This window comes from Oryzias melastigma, linkage group LG23, assembly GCF_002922805.2.
Source record: "Oryzias melastigma strain HK-1 linkage group LG23, ASM292280v2, whole genome shotgun sequence".
NCBI lineage: Eukaryota > Metazoa > Chordata > Actinopteri > Beloniformes > Adrianichthyidae > Oryzias > Oryzias melastigma.
The window spans coordinates 3,805,703-3,820,560 of NC_050534.1; the positions used below are offsets into that span (position 1 = coordinate 3,805,703).

The window sequence follows — 14,858 nt, forward strand, 5'->3', positions numbered from 1 at the left end:
GACACCGGCCCTCGAGGCCTGGATTTGGACACCCCTAATACAGACCCTTTAAACCGGGGGTGCCAGAATCCAGGCCTCGAACTCCACTACTCCAGAACCACAGACAACAGTAGTTCTATCGAAGGAGAAAAGGAACTGGACTGTTGCTCAATGGTCTAAAGTTATCTTATCAGATCAAAGTGTTTTTTATCTGGGACAAAAGGTCTGGAGGAAGAGCGGAAAGAGACCCGGAATCCATGTTGCTTGAAGTTCAGTGTGAAGTTTCTAGTCAGCCATGGATTTGGTTACCTGTTGTTATTTTCTGAAGTCCTCATTTAAAGCTGAGATCTACCAGGAAAGACGAGCAAACCTGTCTGACCTGAACCTGATAGAAAATCTATGAACCGTTTGGGAGACGAGGAGACAAGCCAGAGCCATCAGTGCAGATCATCTAAAGATGGCTGACTAAACATGAGGTTTCATCTAGGGCTTCTACAATTAGTCGACTAATCAAGGACTAGTCTACCATTAAAATAGTCAACAACTAATTTAATAGTCGATTAGTTATTACTTTATATTATATGGAGTCAGAGTGTAGTAAAGTTGAAAGTTAGAATGGTATACTGTTAGTTTTTTACTTTTTATTTTTACTATTTTGGCATTTATTAGGGTTTTTTTAGGCTAATTTGGAGTTTAGCTAATATTTCAGCTACATACTAGCTATTTTAACTAATTCAGATTTTTTTAGGCTATTTTGAAGATTAGCTAATGTTTCAACTACATTCTATCTATTTTGGCTAACTTAGGCTTTTTTCAGTTTTTTAGGCTATTTTGGAGTTTAAATAATATTTAGCTGGGTTTCAGCTTTAGCGTTTTTAGCTATCAGTTTCAGCATCTTCAGCGGCCAAATTCAGCTTACAGCATTCACAGTAGCATTATCACAGGTAATTCTATAAGTCTAGTTTTTAGTTAGTTTAAAGCTAATGATGGTTAAGATGAGTGTTTTACATCCAGTTATGTGCATGACCTGATTAGTTGACTAATCAGAAAAAGTCTTCATTAGCTAAAAAATCAAAGTTTAGTGTGTAGCAGTGAATTAGCTCATTTTCTGTTCAGATCAATAAGACAAAAACTTTTTTCAGAATGACGTCAGAACGACAGAGAAAACTGTTCTGACGTTCTCAAAGACGAGCATGTTTCTCCACAGTCTGCTGCTCTGTGATCATATCTGTGTAGAGCAGACAGGCCAGCCTTTACAAAGCCACGCGCATGCTGCATGTGCTGCATGTTTGTGTCTGTGAGGAACAATGGTTCGAGTCTGCTCGCCGGAGTGGGGCGGGACCTCACGAGCAGGAACGCTGCTTCTTGGCTCAACCTTCTGCCATGTTTCCAGGTTTTTCTTCGTCTGCTTTCTATGACAGATGACTTATCACGGTAGTACTACCTGTCTCAGATGTGTTAGTTTTACCTTTGAGCGATGTTCTGTGAAACCTGCTGAATCAGAGCGTGAGACCTAAGAGATGAATGGATTTCACACTCAGATGAAGAAGCTGCAGACTCAAAGAAAAAACGCTGCCAAGGTTAAAATGATTACAAGCACAAGCATCTCTGGGACAGACAGATGGTGACTCTGAAAAACTATTCTGGAAATGTCTGTGAGGCCAAACAGAAACATTTAAAGTGACTGAAGACAAAACAGATTTTTTAATTCTATTAGGGAAAATTAGTCTATACTAAAAGTGAGGCAATCTACTTGAAATAATTTTTTTATATATATTTTTAGACTTAAAATGTTCCAATTTAGTCTGAATAAGTATTCAGTTAGTATACGTCCACTACACAAAGTGTAGGAGGGGTGTGAATTGGCAAGAGTCTGACGATCCTGATACGATACGTATCACAATATATCCCAAGACTGTGTCAAAGAGGCTCAGTATTCTGCCAGCTAGCGGTTGGGAGTTTAGGCAGAAAACAGAAGTAGAATATCATAAATATTTAATTCAATATCGTCTTGTCAACATTTAAATCGATAAGTATCGCCAAATAAAATATCGTGAAATATCGCAGATCGATTCCCCCCTACAACATCTAAAGAGGGAACAAATCCCACTTCATCTTTTAGAAAATACACTTGATTTATGTTAATTTGGTCTTTTTTTAATCTATCATTTAAAATGACTGCATTTCAAAAAGTGTCATTGTTTTTTTTTTCTTTAAATTACTTCTTTACTTTTGACAACACCATAGACAAAATAAAATCAACGATCTTGTTGAAGTTTTACTGAAACTAAAAATGTTTGTAACTTGATTTTACTGTGTACCATAGATTAAAATTTGTTCTTAACCCCCTTAGGTAATATAATATTTATTTAATTATTAGCAAGCTAAAGATGGAGGGATAGAACATGTGTCAAAGTCAAGGTCCGGGGGCCGGACCCGGCCCTCTAGGTAATTATATCCAGCCCTCAGCTAGCTTTCTGGACCATTCTAGCATTTTCTAAGATTTTTTTAGGCTGTTTTACACTTTAGCTAATATTTCAGCAACATGTTAGCCATTTTGGCTAGCATCTTCAGCAGCCAAATTCAGCTTACACCATTCACATTAGCATTATTGCAGGTAATGCTATATATCTAGTTCATAATTATATCAATAATTTATGGTTTTAAAGTTTTAAAAATGTAGTTTTAAAGTATTCTATAAATGTTTATCCTGTCCGGCTCGCGACCTAAGGTGTGTTTTGGATTTTGGCCCCTTGTGCGATTGAGTTCGACACCCCTGTTCTAGAGCCTCAGGTTGCAGTCTGATGATCTACAATTTCTATTCATGTCTACTCAATAAAACAATCTTTAAGTGTACTACTTTTGCAAGGTGTTGCTGCTGCTTTAAAGTACATGTTGGAATCGAAGATCATGAAGATGTTCCAAGTAAACTTCACAGTAAACTCATCAGTCGTGTCTTCTAATACTTCATTACAGTCACTGTCAAACACTCCTTCCAATAGTATTTATTCCAGAAAAGAAGTTTATCAAAAGAAACAAAACCAAAAAAAGGTGATCAAATTGTGTTTCATGTTTCTAAACGTCATGGAATTAAGCACTTGTCACTAAACCAGCTGGTTGTTCAGAGTCCCAGCCTGTGAGCAGAAAATTTAAAGTCCCAAGTGGCAAAACTTCATCAGCTCCAGCACAGCAGTCAGAAAACCAGCTGTGGTTGAATAAGAATAATGGGTGTAGGGAAAAAACTCGATTTGGCAATATTTCACAGTATTTCATTTGTCGAAACTTGTGTCGACTTAAAATGCTGACAGGAGGATTTTAATTATTTATTTATAAGCGCCCCTACGGATTTCACTTTTGTTTTCCACCTAAACCTCCGACCACTAGTTGGTATGGCACACTGAGCACCAAAAGAAGATCTCTCAGGAACCAGCTTGTAATTTTTGTAATTATGAGACGTGTACTTCTCCGTTTTACTTTGTATGAGTACCAAACCGAAACTCTGTACCGCGTTGCTGCCAGTATCATGTAAAAATGCGGATTGCGGTGCTACGTAGCGGCTCAAATAAATAAATGAATGAAGCAATGCAACAGCACAGCTGGTCATGCACGGAGCTTCAGCTTAAAAAAATAGTTTTGGTAATATTGCGAAACGTGTCATATTACGAGACGTGTTTCGCGATGCGTATCGTATTACGAGACGTGTTTCACGATATGTATCGTATTAGGAGACATGTTTCGCTATATGAATCATATTATGAGACGTGTTTCACGATACGTATCATATTATGAGACATGTTTCGCTATATGAATCGTATTACGAGACATGTTTCACGATATGTATCGTATTAGGAGATGTGTTTCACGATATGTATCGTATTGCCAAACTCTTGCCAATACATTAGCCTAACAAGAATATTGATGTCAAGTGAAAGACGCTGGTGCACAGCTAAAGGGAAACTCTTCCCCTACGTTTAATCAGTTTGTTTTTTCATAACAATGGCACCTCCTTCCCACCTGTTTTTTAAAAATTATCATAAAAAAAAAAAAAAATCAAATTTTCTTTGATTGAAGACAATTTTGGTTCATGTTTAAAAAAAAGAAAATTCAACAGAATCCAAAGGAATTATGGGAGTTTTTTTCCTGAGCTGGACTGTTTCATGCCTCCCCAGGCTTCATTCTGTGAAGTTTTAGCTGCTGAAAGGTTTAAGTCAACCTGAAGCGAGGAGGTTTATTAAATCAAAGGCTGCTCCCTCTGGACCGTCAGTAAATCCACACGCTTTCCTCAAACCTTCTATTGGAGGTGAACGTTTCCTAACAAGTCTTCCTTTTTTCCACAGCGTGCTACGCCAAGAACTTCGGGCCCAAAGGGTTCGGTTACGGCCAGGGAGCCGGCGCTCTAGTACACGCACAGTGATGACGCCAGCAGGACCAGGAACCCCCCCCCCTCCTAACATCTCAGACTGCATCTCTGAAGCTGTGTAACGCTGAATAAAGACGTGGAGAAGCTGCGCTCTCGTCTGGCTCATTCACTCAGAAATACAGTATATCAAGTCTATGACATTATACAGTCGCTGATTCGGACGCTGCAGGAGAGCTCCACTGCCCTCTGCTGGAAGGAATGGGCACCAAAACCAAGGATCCACTGTTTGTTCTGATCTGTGGTTCCATGTAGGGGCCGGGTCGGTTAGAAGATGTGCAGCCAAACAAAATAACATCCAGCTTTATCTTTCTGTCACTGCTGTAGAGAGATGTAAAGATCTGCTTTAACCCTTTAACACCAGAGCTCCGGTGTTTATGTTGATTTACTGCAACTTTTCAATTCCAGTAGAATGTGAAGGAGAAAAGCGGTTCGTCGAGAACATGGACGGGTCAGGAGCGTTCCTCCTTTCCCCCAAATAAGGACAGGAAGAAGCAGCACTTTGGACTATTTGAGTATTTATTATTAAAACTGAACCATGCCCATAAGTTTACATCTGAAGTGGAGTTACAGTGGTGTCTGAAGGTGGGCAGAGAGGCACTGGACATGATTATGTGCTTTCCTTTTCTTCCTCACATGGGGGGGGGCTCAAACTGCTGGAAGAACCGGTGCGGCCCAGACGTCTGACGTGGACTTCTCTGTAAGAAAGCTGATATGAAACAGTCGTCACCAGTTAGAGAGAACCCGCAGAAGTTAGGTGATTGAACCTCCTGTCCCTAAATCTATTGCATGAGCACATTTCCACTCATAGAAAAAAAGAACAAACATTAAACATAAAACTGCAGGTCTGAAGAATGCTTGCTTTACAGTTTTTACATCCAGTGGTGAAACAAAGCCAGCCATGTTTGACCCGGAAATGAGGGGAAAGAAACGACGTTGAAATATGTGGACACACTGGGATGTAAGCCGTCAAACCTGGCAACCTGAAGGACCGCCCCCCGTAAAAACACAAACCCAACAAAAAAGTTCTGGTAAATACATAACATTCACTATATACAGACAGGTGGCTAGCCGTCGCCGTGGCAACCAGAGGTCCCGAGCATCACACATGCAGTTGAGTTTGTCGGCGGGGGAGGGGGGAGGAAATGTCGGGGTTAAAATGCCTATAGACGTCACTAAAAGCTACAAACGTACAGACGAAAGTCACTCCACTTCCTTCCTGTTTCCATCCCAATAAAAACACTGTGGACTAACACTGATGAAGGAACCTCCAAACGCGTCTCTATGTACAAGCGGCCTCCTCTCTCTGACCAAAACCATCAGTGCAATGTCAGACACCAAACAAAAATAAGACTTTACAGCTTCTGCAGACGTGGAATGAGGCTCTGCTGAATAAATACCCCCTCCCTCCCCCCTCCCCCGCCCTCTCAGGCAGCCAGTCCTGCGCATAAAATCCTACTCAGCTAAAACCAAATGTAAAAAGTGATGAACCATAGTTACTTTATCTATAAATAGCTTTCAAATAAATAAACTGCATCACATTGTCTGTTGGACGCGGCGCCGCGTTCAGAGCTGTTCGGAGCGGCGCTCCTCCAAAAGGCTCCGCCTCCAAACGCCGACGGCTTCACGGTGCAAAAATCCTTTACAAAGACATTCCCTTCTTCCCGCCGCACCTCTGTTCCCCGGACCCGGCAGATATGCACAACAGCAGAAACGTTAACGTTTTGAGAGGGGGAGGGAGGAGGCTGCCCCTCCCCCGTCTCACACGGACCTCCTCCTCCTCTCCCGATCTCCTCTCCGTTGATGTTTGGCAGCAGCAAACCGTCCAAAAGCTCCGGGGCGAGGAGAGGAGTCGGGGAGGGTCTGTGGCAGAGTAATAGTATTAGTAATAGTTGGAGAGATGGAGGTGGAGAGGGTGGGGGCGGTGGTGTCGCCCCGTAACCGCATGCTCGTCCTGGTGGGTTTCTTTTTTGATCGGTGAAGGCAAGATGGTTTCACCAAGAACAAACGCAAAAAAAGAAGCAAGCGCTCCCGGAGGGATCCGTCCCCCACGTCCAGACGCTCCCCGCAGCCTCCTCTTCCTCCTCCTCCTCCTCCTCTACACCAGCTGGTAGCCTGAGCCGGACGTCTGGTCGTACTCTATTGTGTACTGCTTGGTCCAGTCCACCGACACGGGCCGGATCAGGCCGCAGCAGCGGATCTCGAAGAAGTCGACGAGGTTTCTGAAGCATCCGTGACTGCAGGGGACACAGGAGAGAGGTGAGCGGGTCGGACTCGGACCAGAACCAGCGTCCCAGACGCTCCGGTGACACTTACTTGAAGGGGCTCTCGATGGATGTGGCCGTGACCTTAAAGTGCTTGTATCTGCGCGCGTTCATCCTCTCGTTGGTGGTGATTCCCAACGCAGCGATCTGCAGGAAAAACGTCACAAAATGTGTTTTTCATGATCTGACAAACATTTTGTTATTTCCTGAATGCATCACACAAATACCCAACATTTCTGAATGAAGAAAAGCTCTCATCTCAGAAATATAAAAACCACAAACAATAGAATTCATGTCTAAAATAAACGTTTTGGGTCCAAGAAATCCCTGCTGAAGAAAATTTCCGGTGCAATTAACTGAACTGTAACTGATCTTTGTGTTTTTTTACATTAAAACAATGAAATGTGTGATACCTCTGAAACCATCACTGGCTTCAGACTGTCTTACAACCTTCCTGTAGTGAAAGATCTCAAACTCACCTGAAACTCATCAACGATAATCAAAAACAAAATCAACACAAAGTTCATTGAATGTAAACTGAAGGGTCAAGTGAGTCAACCGAAAGACAACCGAGAGTCAACCAAGTCAACCAAGGATCAAACGAAAGTCAACCTATTGAACCAAGGGTCAACCAAAAGTCAACCGATTAAACCAAGGGTCAACCAAAAGTAAACCGATTCAACCAAAAGTCAACTGACAAGTAAAGTGAGAATCAACCAAAAATCAACCAATTCAACCATAAGTCAAAAAACAGGTAAAGTGAGAGTCAAACGATTGAACCAAGGGTCAACCAAAAGTCAACCGATTGAACCAAGGCTCAACTGAAAGTCAACCGATTCAACCAAAAGTCAACCGATTCAACCGAAAGTCAACTGATAGGTAGAGTGAGAGTCAACCAAAAATCAACCAATTCAACCATAAGTAAAAAAACAGGTAAAGTGAGAGTCAACCGATTGAACCAAGGGTCAACCAAAAGTCAACCGATTGAACCAAGGGTCAACCAAAAGTCAACCGATTGAACCAAGGATCAATCGAAAGCCAGCCGATTCACCCAAAAGTCAACCGATTCAACCAAGGGTCAACCAAAAGTCAACTGATTGAACCAAGGCTCAACCGAAAGTCAACCGATTCAACTAAAAGTCAACCGATTCAACCGAAAGTCAACTGATAGGTAGATGAGAGTCAACAGAAAGCCAACTGAGAAACAATTGAAAGTCAACTGAAACTTAATTGTAAGTTGTCTGAAACTGGACTGAAAGTCAGGGCCCCATACCTGGTAGAGCTGGCACATGATGAGAACTGCCACCCACATCAAGTGGAAGATGCTGTTGAGGAACATCCAGAAGATCCAGGGCGAGCAGGAGGCGATCTGCGTCAGGTACAGCCAAAAGCCATCCTTGGCGTAGCTAGTGGCACAGTGCACCCTCCAGTCTGGAGGAGGGAAAAAAGACATCAACACAAGAGGAGGAAACAGAGGGTCTACTGACTCGAGAGAGGGTCTTACGTGAGATGCAGCCGTAAATCATCCAGCAGATCATGCAGAGGAGGAAGAACAGGTAACCCATGAAGTAGCGGTGATTCCCACTTCCTGCAGCCAGAGACAAAAGTCCTGTTAGCATCACCTCACAAATCACTAAAGTCAATAAAATGAGATTTAAGATTTTCTGCAGCAAGACTTTGAGAACAGAAAGGCAAAACTTATTGATTATTTTGCTATTCTAGTGACTTTGAGGTACAATGATCCAGTTGTTGTCTGTGTTTCACCCATTTCAACACCAAACATGGGTGAAACGTAGGCGTCATGTTTGATATATAAATGTGTAGGAAAAGCAGACTGATAACAACAAACAAGCGTTAGGCTCTGGTGGCGGTCCCCCAGCAGACGGCTCTCTTTATATCAGGAAGTATATTATCCATGAATGACAGAGCTGATTCTCTGTTTGTTCAGACGGTTTCCTCACTTTCATGCTCCGTCCTGAACACAGGAAGTGCTGCAAACAGCTGCACTCCTTCCTTCCTCTGCTGTCTCCAGTCGTTCCACCTGAGTCTCCTTCCTCTTTCAGCTTCATTGTGTGAAGGCTTTACAGCGTTTCTGTCTTCAGTTCTTTAGGTGAATTTAGAGCTTAGCTAATGTTTAGGCTTTATGCTAGCTGTTTTGTCTAAACTAGACTATTTTTAAGTTATATAGGCGAATCTGGAGTTTAGCTAACATTTTAGCATTATGCTAGCTATTATGTCAAAACCAGACTTTTTTTTTTATTCTTTGGGCAAATTTGGAGTTTAGCTAATATTTTAGCGTTATGCTAGTTGTTTTTGCAAAATTAGACTTTTTACAGTTTTTTGGGGGCTAATTTAGCTCCCTAACAAGCTTTCAGATTCACCGTTTTCAGCTATCAACCTGAGTATTTTTAGTTTTTAGTTTCAGCATTTTGATCTCTAAGCTCTGGCCTCCTCAGCGGCCACATTCAGCTTACAGCCTTCACACTTGTATTATCACAAGTAATGCTATAAATCTAGTTGTTATTGTTTCAAGCGTTTTCAACCTGTTTGATGCTTTATAAGTAGAACAGATTTACAGTTTGCCCTCAAGAGGCAGCGGCGTGCACGTACCCACGCAGTTCCCCACCCAGGGGCAGTGGTGGTCAAACTTGGCGATGCAGCGGTTGCACACGGCGCAGTGTTTGGACCGGACTGGTTTCCGTATCTGAGAGGAGAAAGGAGGTATTTGGGTGTTTGAATCCTGCGTGCCAATCTCCACTTGAACGTCTGCAGAAGAGGATTTACCAAGCAGGTGCTGCAGAATATGCTCAGATCCAGGCTGCCCGTCTCTGCCAGCTCCACTATCGTCTGCCAGGAAACACACTAATCAGTCTGGGGCCGTGCTACAGCTGGACTCATCTACGATGACCCGCGTTACCTTTTTCTTTTGCTCTTCTGATGCTTTGATTATTCCTGGATCAGACTTCCAGGATTTTCCAAAGTTGTAGAACAGAGCCAGCGAGTTGACGAGGAAGGGAACGTGGACCGTGGCGAAGGACAGATGTGCAGAGGAGTCAAGGCAGAAGTCTGCTTTTGTGTTAGAAAGAGCCGCAGCTGCCAACATCAATGAACAAAAGATTCCAAACACAAACGAGATCCTGAAAAAGTCGGATTCAATGGAAAAGTCTAAATTTTACAAAGATCTAGTTGCTTATAAAAAGTGTGAGACGGTTCAGTCATGCAGGAACAAAAGAGATCTTTCTTTACTGAGAAAGCTTAAAGAAATTTCGAAAGGCAGAGTAAATGTAATTGGGATTTCAGGAAAACTCAAAGTTAAACTCAAAAGCTACGATGCATCACGGTCAGATTTAGTCAATTCACAGTGATCGCGTAAACAATCAAAGAGCTACGATACGCCAATGACGAGCTATGTAGGCGTTGCCAGCGACATCTCCACTGTCAAAGGGTTAAAGTTGACCATTTAGATGCAAGTATGATGAACTTTGAGGTAAAAACTTTTAAGAAATTCTATGTTTTTCTTTGGAATAAACAAAGCTCGTGTAATAGGCCCCCCGGTGGTTGCTTGATGAACTTCACCCGACATCAGTCACTTTAGTTTTCAAACTAACTTCAACATGGAAGTCAGAGGTTGGCCCGAGCTAAACCTGAAGATGATTTGGGACAAAAACGATGTTTGAATTCATACAAGCTTTTTTTCATCCTCAGATAATTCCGTCTTTGGCCAGAAGACTGAAATCAAGCTGCTTTATTTTGTAAAATGAAACCACAATTTCACTATTTTACACTCTTTTTTGTGAAAACCTGACTCATAACTAAACCCAACTGGATTAGACACTGAAATATATGACAAAAAATGGGACATTTAACCAAATAATTAACTTTAAAACAGAAAAGGATCATGTGATCTTGTGCTTTTTTTGCTGCAAACCATCATCTGTTCCCGAAACATTTTTTACTAAAAAGGATATCATTCCAGAACCAGTAGAACCAGGTGGCGTACATCCAGAACTTAGTTGCCAGGTAGATTCCCAGAGGGAGAGCGCTGTGCATGGAGTGATCAAAAAAAGCCCTGCAGAGAGAGGACAGCAGAACGATCTGAAAAGCCGGCCTCCTTCAGCTCTCGGTGTCGTGAGTCTGCAACTGGAAAAACTTTCTGTCCTTTTTTTAAATCCCGAGATGAAGGATTTCTCTGTGGGGCTAAAACCCATTCATAAAAGCAGAAGAGAGGTGCAACGTACTTGGAGAGGAACTGCACGGCCACCCAGACGCCGGCGTACATGACGCCCTTGATGAGCCACGAGTCGATGTCCAGGTCAGCGATGAAGCCCACCAGCCACACCACCACGAACGGCGTTCCCAGCATCACTTTCTGCCTGAACTCCTGCACAGCGGACAGATGAAACTGCCGTCAAACACTTCCACAGCTCTCAGTAGACTTCCATAAATTCTGTCTGCATGGATGCCAACACTGAGACAAAGACGGTAGAAATGGAAGGAAAACATGAATGAAGGTGTGGTTTCTCAGGAGGAATTTAGACGGTTTTTTTTAGTCATTTATCTTTTTTGACAGTTAGAAGTGAAAGCAAAACCAGAATAGTGTCAAAAAATGAAAAAAAGATTCTGATCATCCAGCAAAAGCTGCACAGCAGTAGAAGTTCAGACTGAGTCCACGACACACGCAGGACTGGACAAGTGACTCTACAACAGGAGGACAGCGTCACGCTCAGGTCTACAGCAACAACTTCTTCAGCTGAAAACTATAGATTTTAATAAACTTGTAACATGAATATACAAAAGTAAAAATACATTTTTCTGAGTTTTTTTTTTAATGAATTAAATAACTGCAACAATTGACTCTTTTTGAAGGACAGAGATGATCCTTTGTCATCATTGTTTCACACGTTCTTCAACATTGAAATCATGGTTGATAGTTTCCTGGATCACTTTCTCCCAGAGTTATTAATGTAATTAATTAGCTGAACAATAGTGCTTCCACAAACGATTATTTTAATAGTCGACTGATCACCGACTATTTTTTCCAGTAGGTCAACTAATGCATAAAGTTGATGTAAAGCAAACATCTTAACCATCCTTAGCTTTAAACTAACTAAAAACTAGATATATAGCATTGCTAGTGCAATAATGCTAGTGTGAATGCTGTAAGCTGAGTTAGGCTGCTGAAGATGCTAAAATTGATAGCGGAAAACCCTGAAGGTGATAGCCAGCTAAAATATGAGTTGCCAAATTAGTCTAAAAAACTGAAAAAAACCTAAGTTAACTAAAACAGTTTTCAAGTACCTGAAAAAATAGCTAAACTCCAAAATAGCATAAAAACAAAAAAGCCTAAATTAGCCAAAATAGTTAGCATGTAGCTGAAATATTTGATAAACTCCAAAATAGCTTAAACAAATAATAAAATAAATTAGGCAAAACAGCTAGCATTTAGCTGAAATATTATCTAAACCCCAAAACAGCATAAAAAACAAAACAAGCCTAAATTAGCCAAAATAGCTAGCATGTAGCCTAAAAAATGATCTAAACCCCAAAAACAGCATAAAAAACAAAAAAAGCCCAAATTAGCCAAAAGAATGCAGCTGAAATATTAGCTAAACTCCAAATTAGTCTAAAAAACTCAAAAAATCCTAAATTAGCCAAAATAGCTAGTATTAGCTAAACTCCGAAATAGCTTAAAAAAACCTTAATAAATGCCAAAATAGTCCAAAAATCTAGCATAATGCCATTATAATGTTTAACTTTACTACACTCTGACTCCATCTAAGATAAACTAACGACTAATCGACTATTTAATTAGTCGTCGACTATTTTAATAGTAGATTGGTTGTGGATTAGTCGACTAATTGTGGCAGCTCTACCAAACAAAGACACAAACTTGCATTAATTAAACTAAATATGGGTTTATTTGTGAAGTATTAAACATCCTCTGGTTACAAAGAGGTCAAACTCATCGTTCTGCCTGATACTTTTCTTGATACTTGATACTTCAAATGTCAGAAGAGACCACGTCAGTTATGGTGGGACTCTCCTGGGAATGTGCAGGTAAAGGAGCAGATGAAGTGACCCAATGTAATCATTCATGTTTTCAATCCACTCCGCCATGTAGCAGACAGAGGAAAAACACATGCAGGAAACAAAAGTCAACTCCAGTTCCACTCCACTCCTGTAATCCAATGGTCTGCAGACCGGTCAACCGAAGATGAGGATTTTTGATTTCTTGTGATCATTTTGACCCCACAGGAAGGGATGGAGGGAGATCATCAGTGATCTCTTGTGTCTTCCATTTCCTAATAATTCTTCACACCAAGCTGCTTATCTATTGCAGATTCAGTCTTCCCAACTATTTTGTTTCTGGTGTCTTTAGACAGCTCTTTGGTCTTAGTGGAGATTGACTGTTTGAGGTTGTAGACAGGTGTTTTTATATAGATAACCAGTTCAAACAGGTAACATAAATACAGGTAACGAGGATTCCTCTGACTGGAGAGGCTACACAAAATCTTTCTCGTTTGTAGGTGAACAAATACTTATTTTCCACTGTAATTAACAAATAAATTCTTTAAAAACGTGATTTTCTGTTTTTTTATTTCATTTTTTTCTCTCATAGTTTAGGTTTGATGAAAATTACATCTCATCTTTATAAATGGGAGAACTTGAACATCTGGTGGCTGAATATATACTTTTTTGCCCCACTACTACACACGAACAAAGTACGACACAGCCATTTCACTTAGTCAAACATAACTTAAATTAAACATAGCAGGTGGCCATCTAACATAAAAGGGATCAATTCAATTGGTTAGATTTCTAAAAGGCATCACTAAATACCTCAAGCTGCCATGATATTGTCTGTAAACCTTTAAAGTAACCATTTATTGTATTTATTTGACTGAACTGAACAAACATCCCACCTTTCTACAAAAAGACTGATTATCTGCGACATGAAGAAGAATACATGTCAAACAGAAGCAATCTAAAATCTACAAGACATAAAGCTCTAGTCAGTCTATTACAAACAGAACTACAGTATCCTACATTAACACAACGTTAGCAGCTCTTGTGGAGGCAAATATCTATAAATGTTCGTCCTCTTTTTCAGTCTGAGCTTCATCTAAAAAGCAGAAAGAACTCAGACTAGATATTTGCTCCGCTGTGCCTCTAATGTTGTGTGGGTTACCTGCAATATCTGATGAAAAGTGTGCAAAAGTGAAAAGATGAAGCAGAATTAGACCATAGCAGATTTGAGACATTCTTCACAAACAAACATGTAGCAGTCTGGTAGGAATACCTGAGCTCTGAGCTCGCTTCACTTTCCTGGTGCTTGTTTCAGTGAATGGGGGGGTCATAAATACACCCTTCTTCCTGTGGGATTGTCTCCTCTGAAAATAATGACTAACTCGACATGCTGTGACAGTCAACAGTGCAGAAAGGCTTTCAGTCTGGAGGGCTGGTCCCAGCATGTCTGACTGACGGAGGAGGGTTTTGTCCATGGACTTATTCTTTTATTCAGTACTTTTCCATTATTGGAGGGTTTTCACTCTCTAACCCACTTTCTCAGAATGTGAAGCAGGTTATAGCATTTTTTTAATGTGACCAGATCTGTCTGATCAGGGATCTCTGTTGAAGGAGTGTTTGTACCTTGTCCATCTTCAGTCTCTTCAGGTAGGACGGGCTGTCGTAGCCTTTAGCCTGCCGCGCCTCCTGTAGGTGGTTGATCATCCAGACATTCTTCCTTTGTTTGGCGAGGTCCAGCGGTGTTTCACCCTGAAAGGGAAAACCCAAAGGAAAACATCAGTGTAGTTAGTGTATGTGAAGATGACTTTCACAGGACTTTCATGCTAGGACGCCCCAGTGGACTGGTTCTGGAGGGTGAAAGATGCCAACAGTTTTCACACCTCTAGCTGGTTAGTTTTCTTTCACACATGATGATGTCAGAAGAAAACTAAAAACTAACACCTGGAAAAATCCTGCTTTCATATGGAAATTACCCAACCAGATAGTGGATGTGGTGCACACCAGATAGTAGCCCATGCGGACCACATAGTAACTGATGTGCACCAGACAGTAACTGGTGCCCACCAGGTAGGATCCGGTGCACACAAGATTGGTGATCTTCAGATGGTAACCAATGCGCACCGGATAATAACTGGTGCTTACCAGATAGTAACAAAAAAAATACAGATAGT

At 41.2% G+C, this 14,858-nt stretch overlaps 2 protein-coding genes across 3 annotated transcripts in view; one reads left to right on the forward strand and one right to left on the reverse strand.

Moving 5' to 3' along the window:
* The window catches only part of csrp2 (cysteine and glycine-rich protein 2), a 25,396-nt gene extending 20,907 nt beyond the window's left edge, over positions 1-4,489 (forward strand). For both annotated transcript variants that reach the window (XM_024287786.2, XM_024287795.2), the window contains exon 6: positions 4,317-4,489. In XM_024287786.2, the coding sequence (XP_024143554.1) occupies positions 4,317-4,393 (77 nt within the window). In that variant the 3' untranslated portion in view covers positions 4,394-4,489. The remainder of the gene's footprint in view (positions 1-4,316) is intronic.
* A 408-nt stretch (positions 4,490-4,897) lies between these two features.
* zdhhc17 (zinc finger DHHC-type palmitoyltransferase 17) overlaps positions 4,898-14,858 on the reverse strand; it is a 28,282-nt gene continuing 18,321 nt past the window's right edge. The window contains exons 8-17 of the mRNA XM_024287775.2: positions 14,311-14,436; positions 10,899-11,041; positions 10,629-10,729; positions 9,578-9,702; positions 9,445-9,507; positions 9,271-9,364; positions 8,165-8,248; positions 7,934-8,091; positions 6,713-6,807; positions 4,898-6,633 (exon numbers count right to left, since the gene is read on the reverse strand). Of these exons, the coding sequence (XP_024143543.1) occupies positions 6,495-6,633; positions 6,713-6,807; positions 7,934-8,091; positions 8,165-8,248; positions 9,271-9,364; positions 9,445-9,507; positions 9,578-9,702; positions 10,629-10,729; positions 10,899-11,041; positions 14,311-14,436 (1,128 nt within the window). The 3' untranslated portion in view covers positions 4,898-6,494. The remainder of the gene's footprint in view (positions 6,634-6,712; positions 6,808-7,933; positions 8,092-8,164; positions 8,249-9,270; positions 9,365-9,444; positions 9,508-9,577; positions 9,703-10,628; positions 10,730-10,898; positions 11,042-14,310; positions 14,437-14,858) is intronic.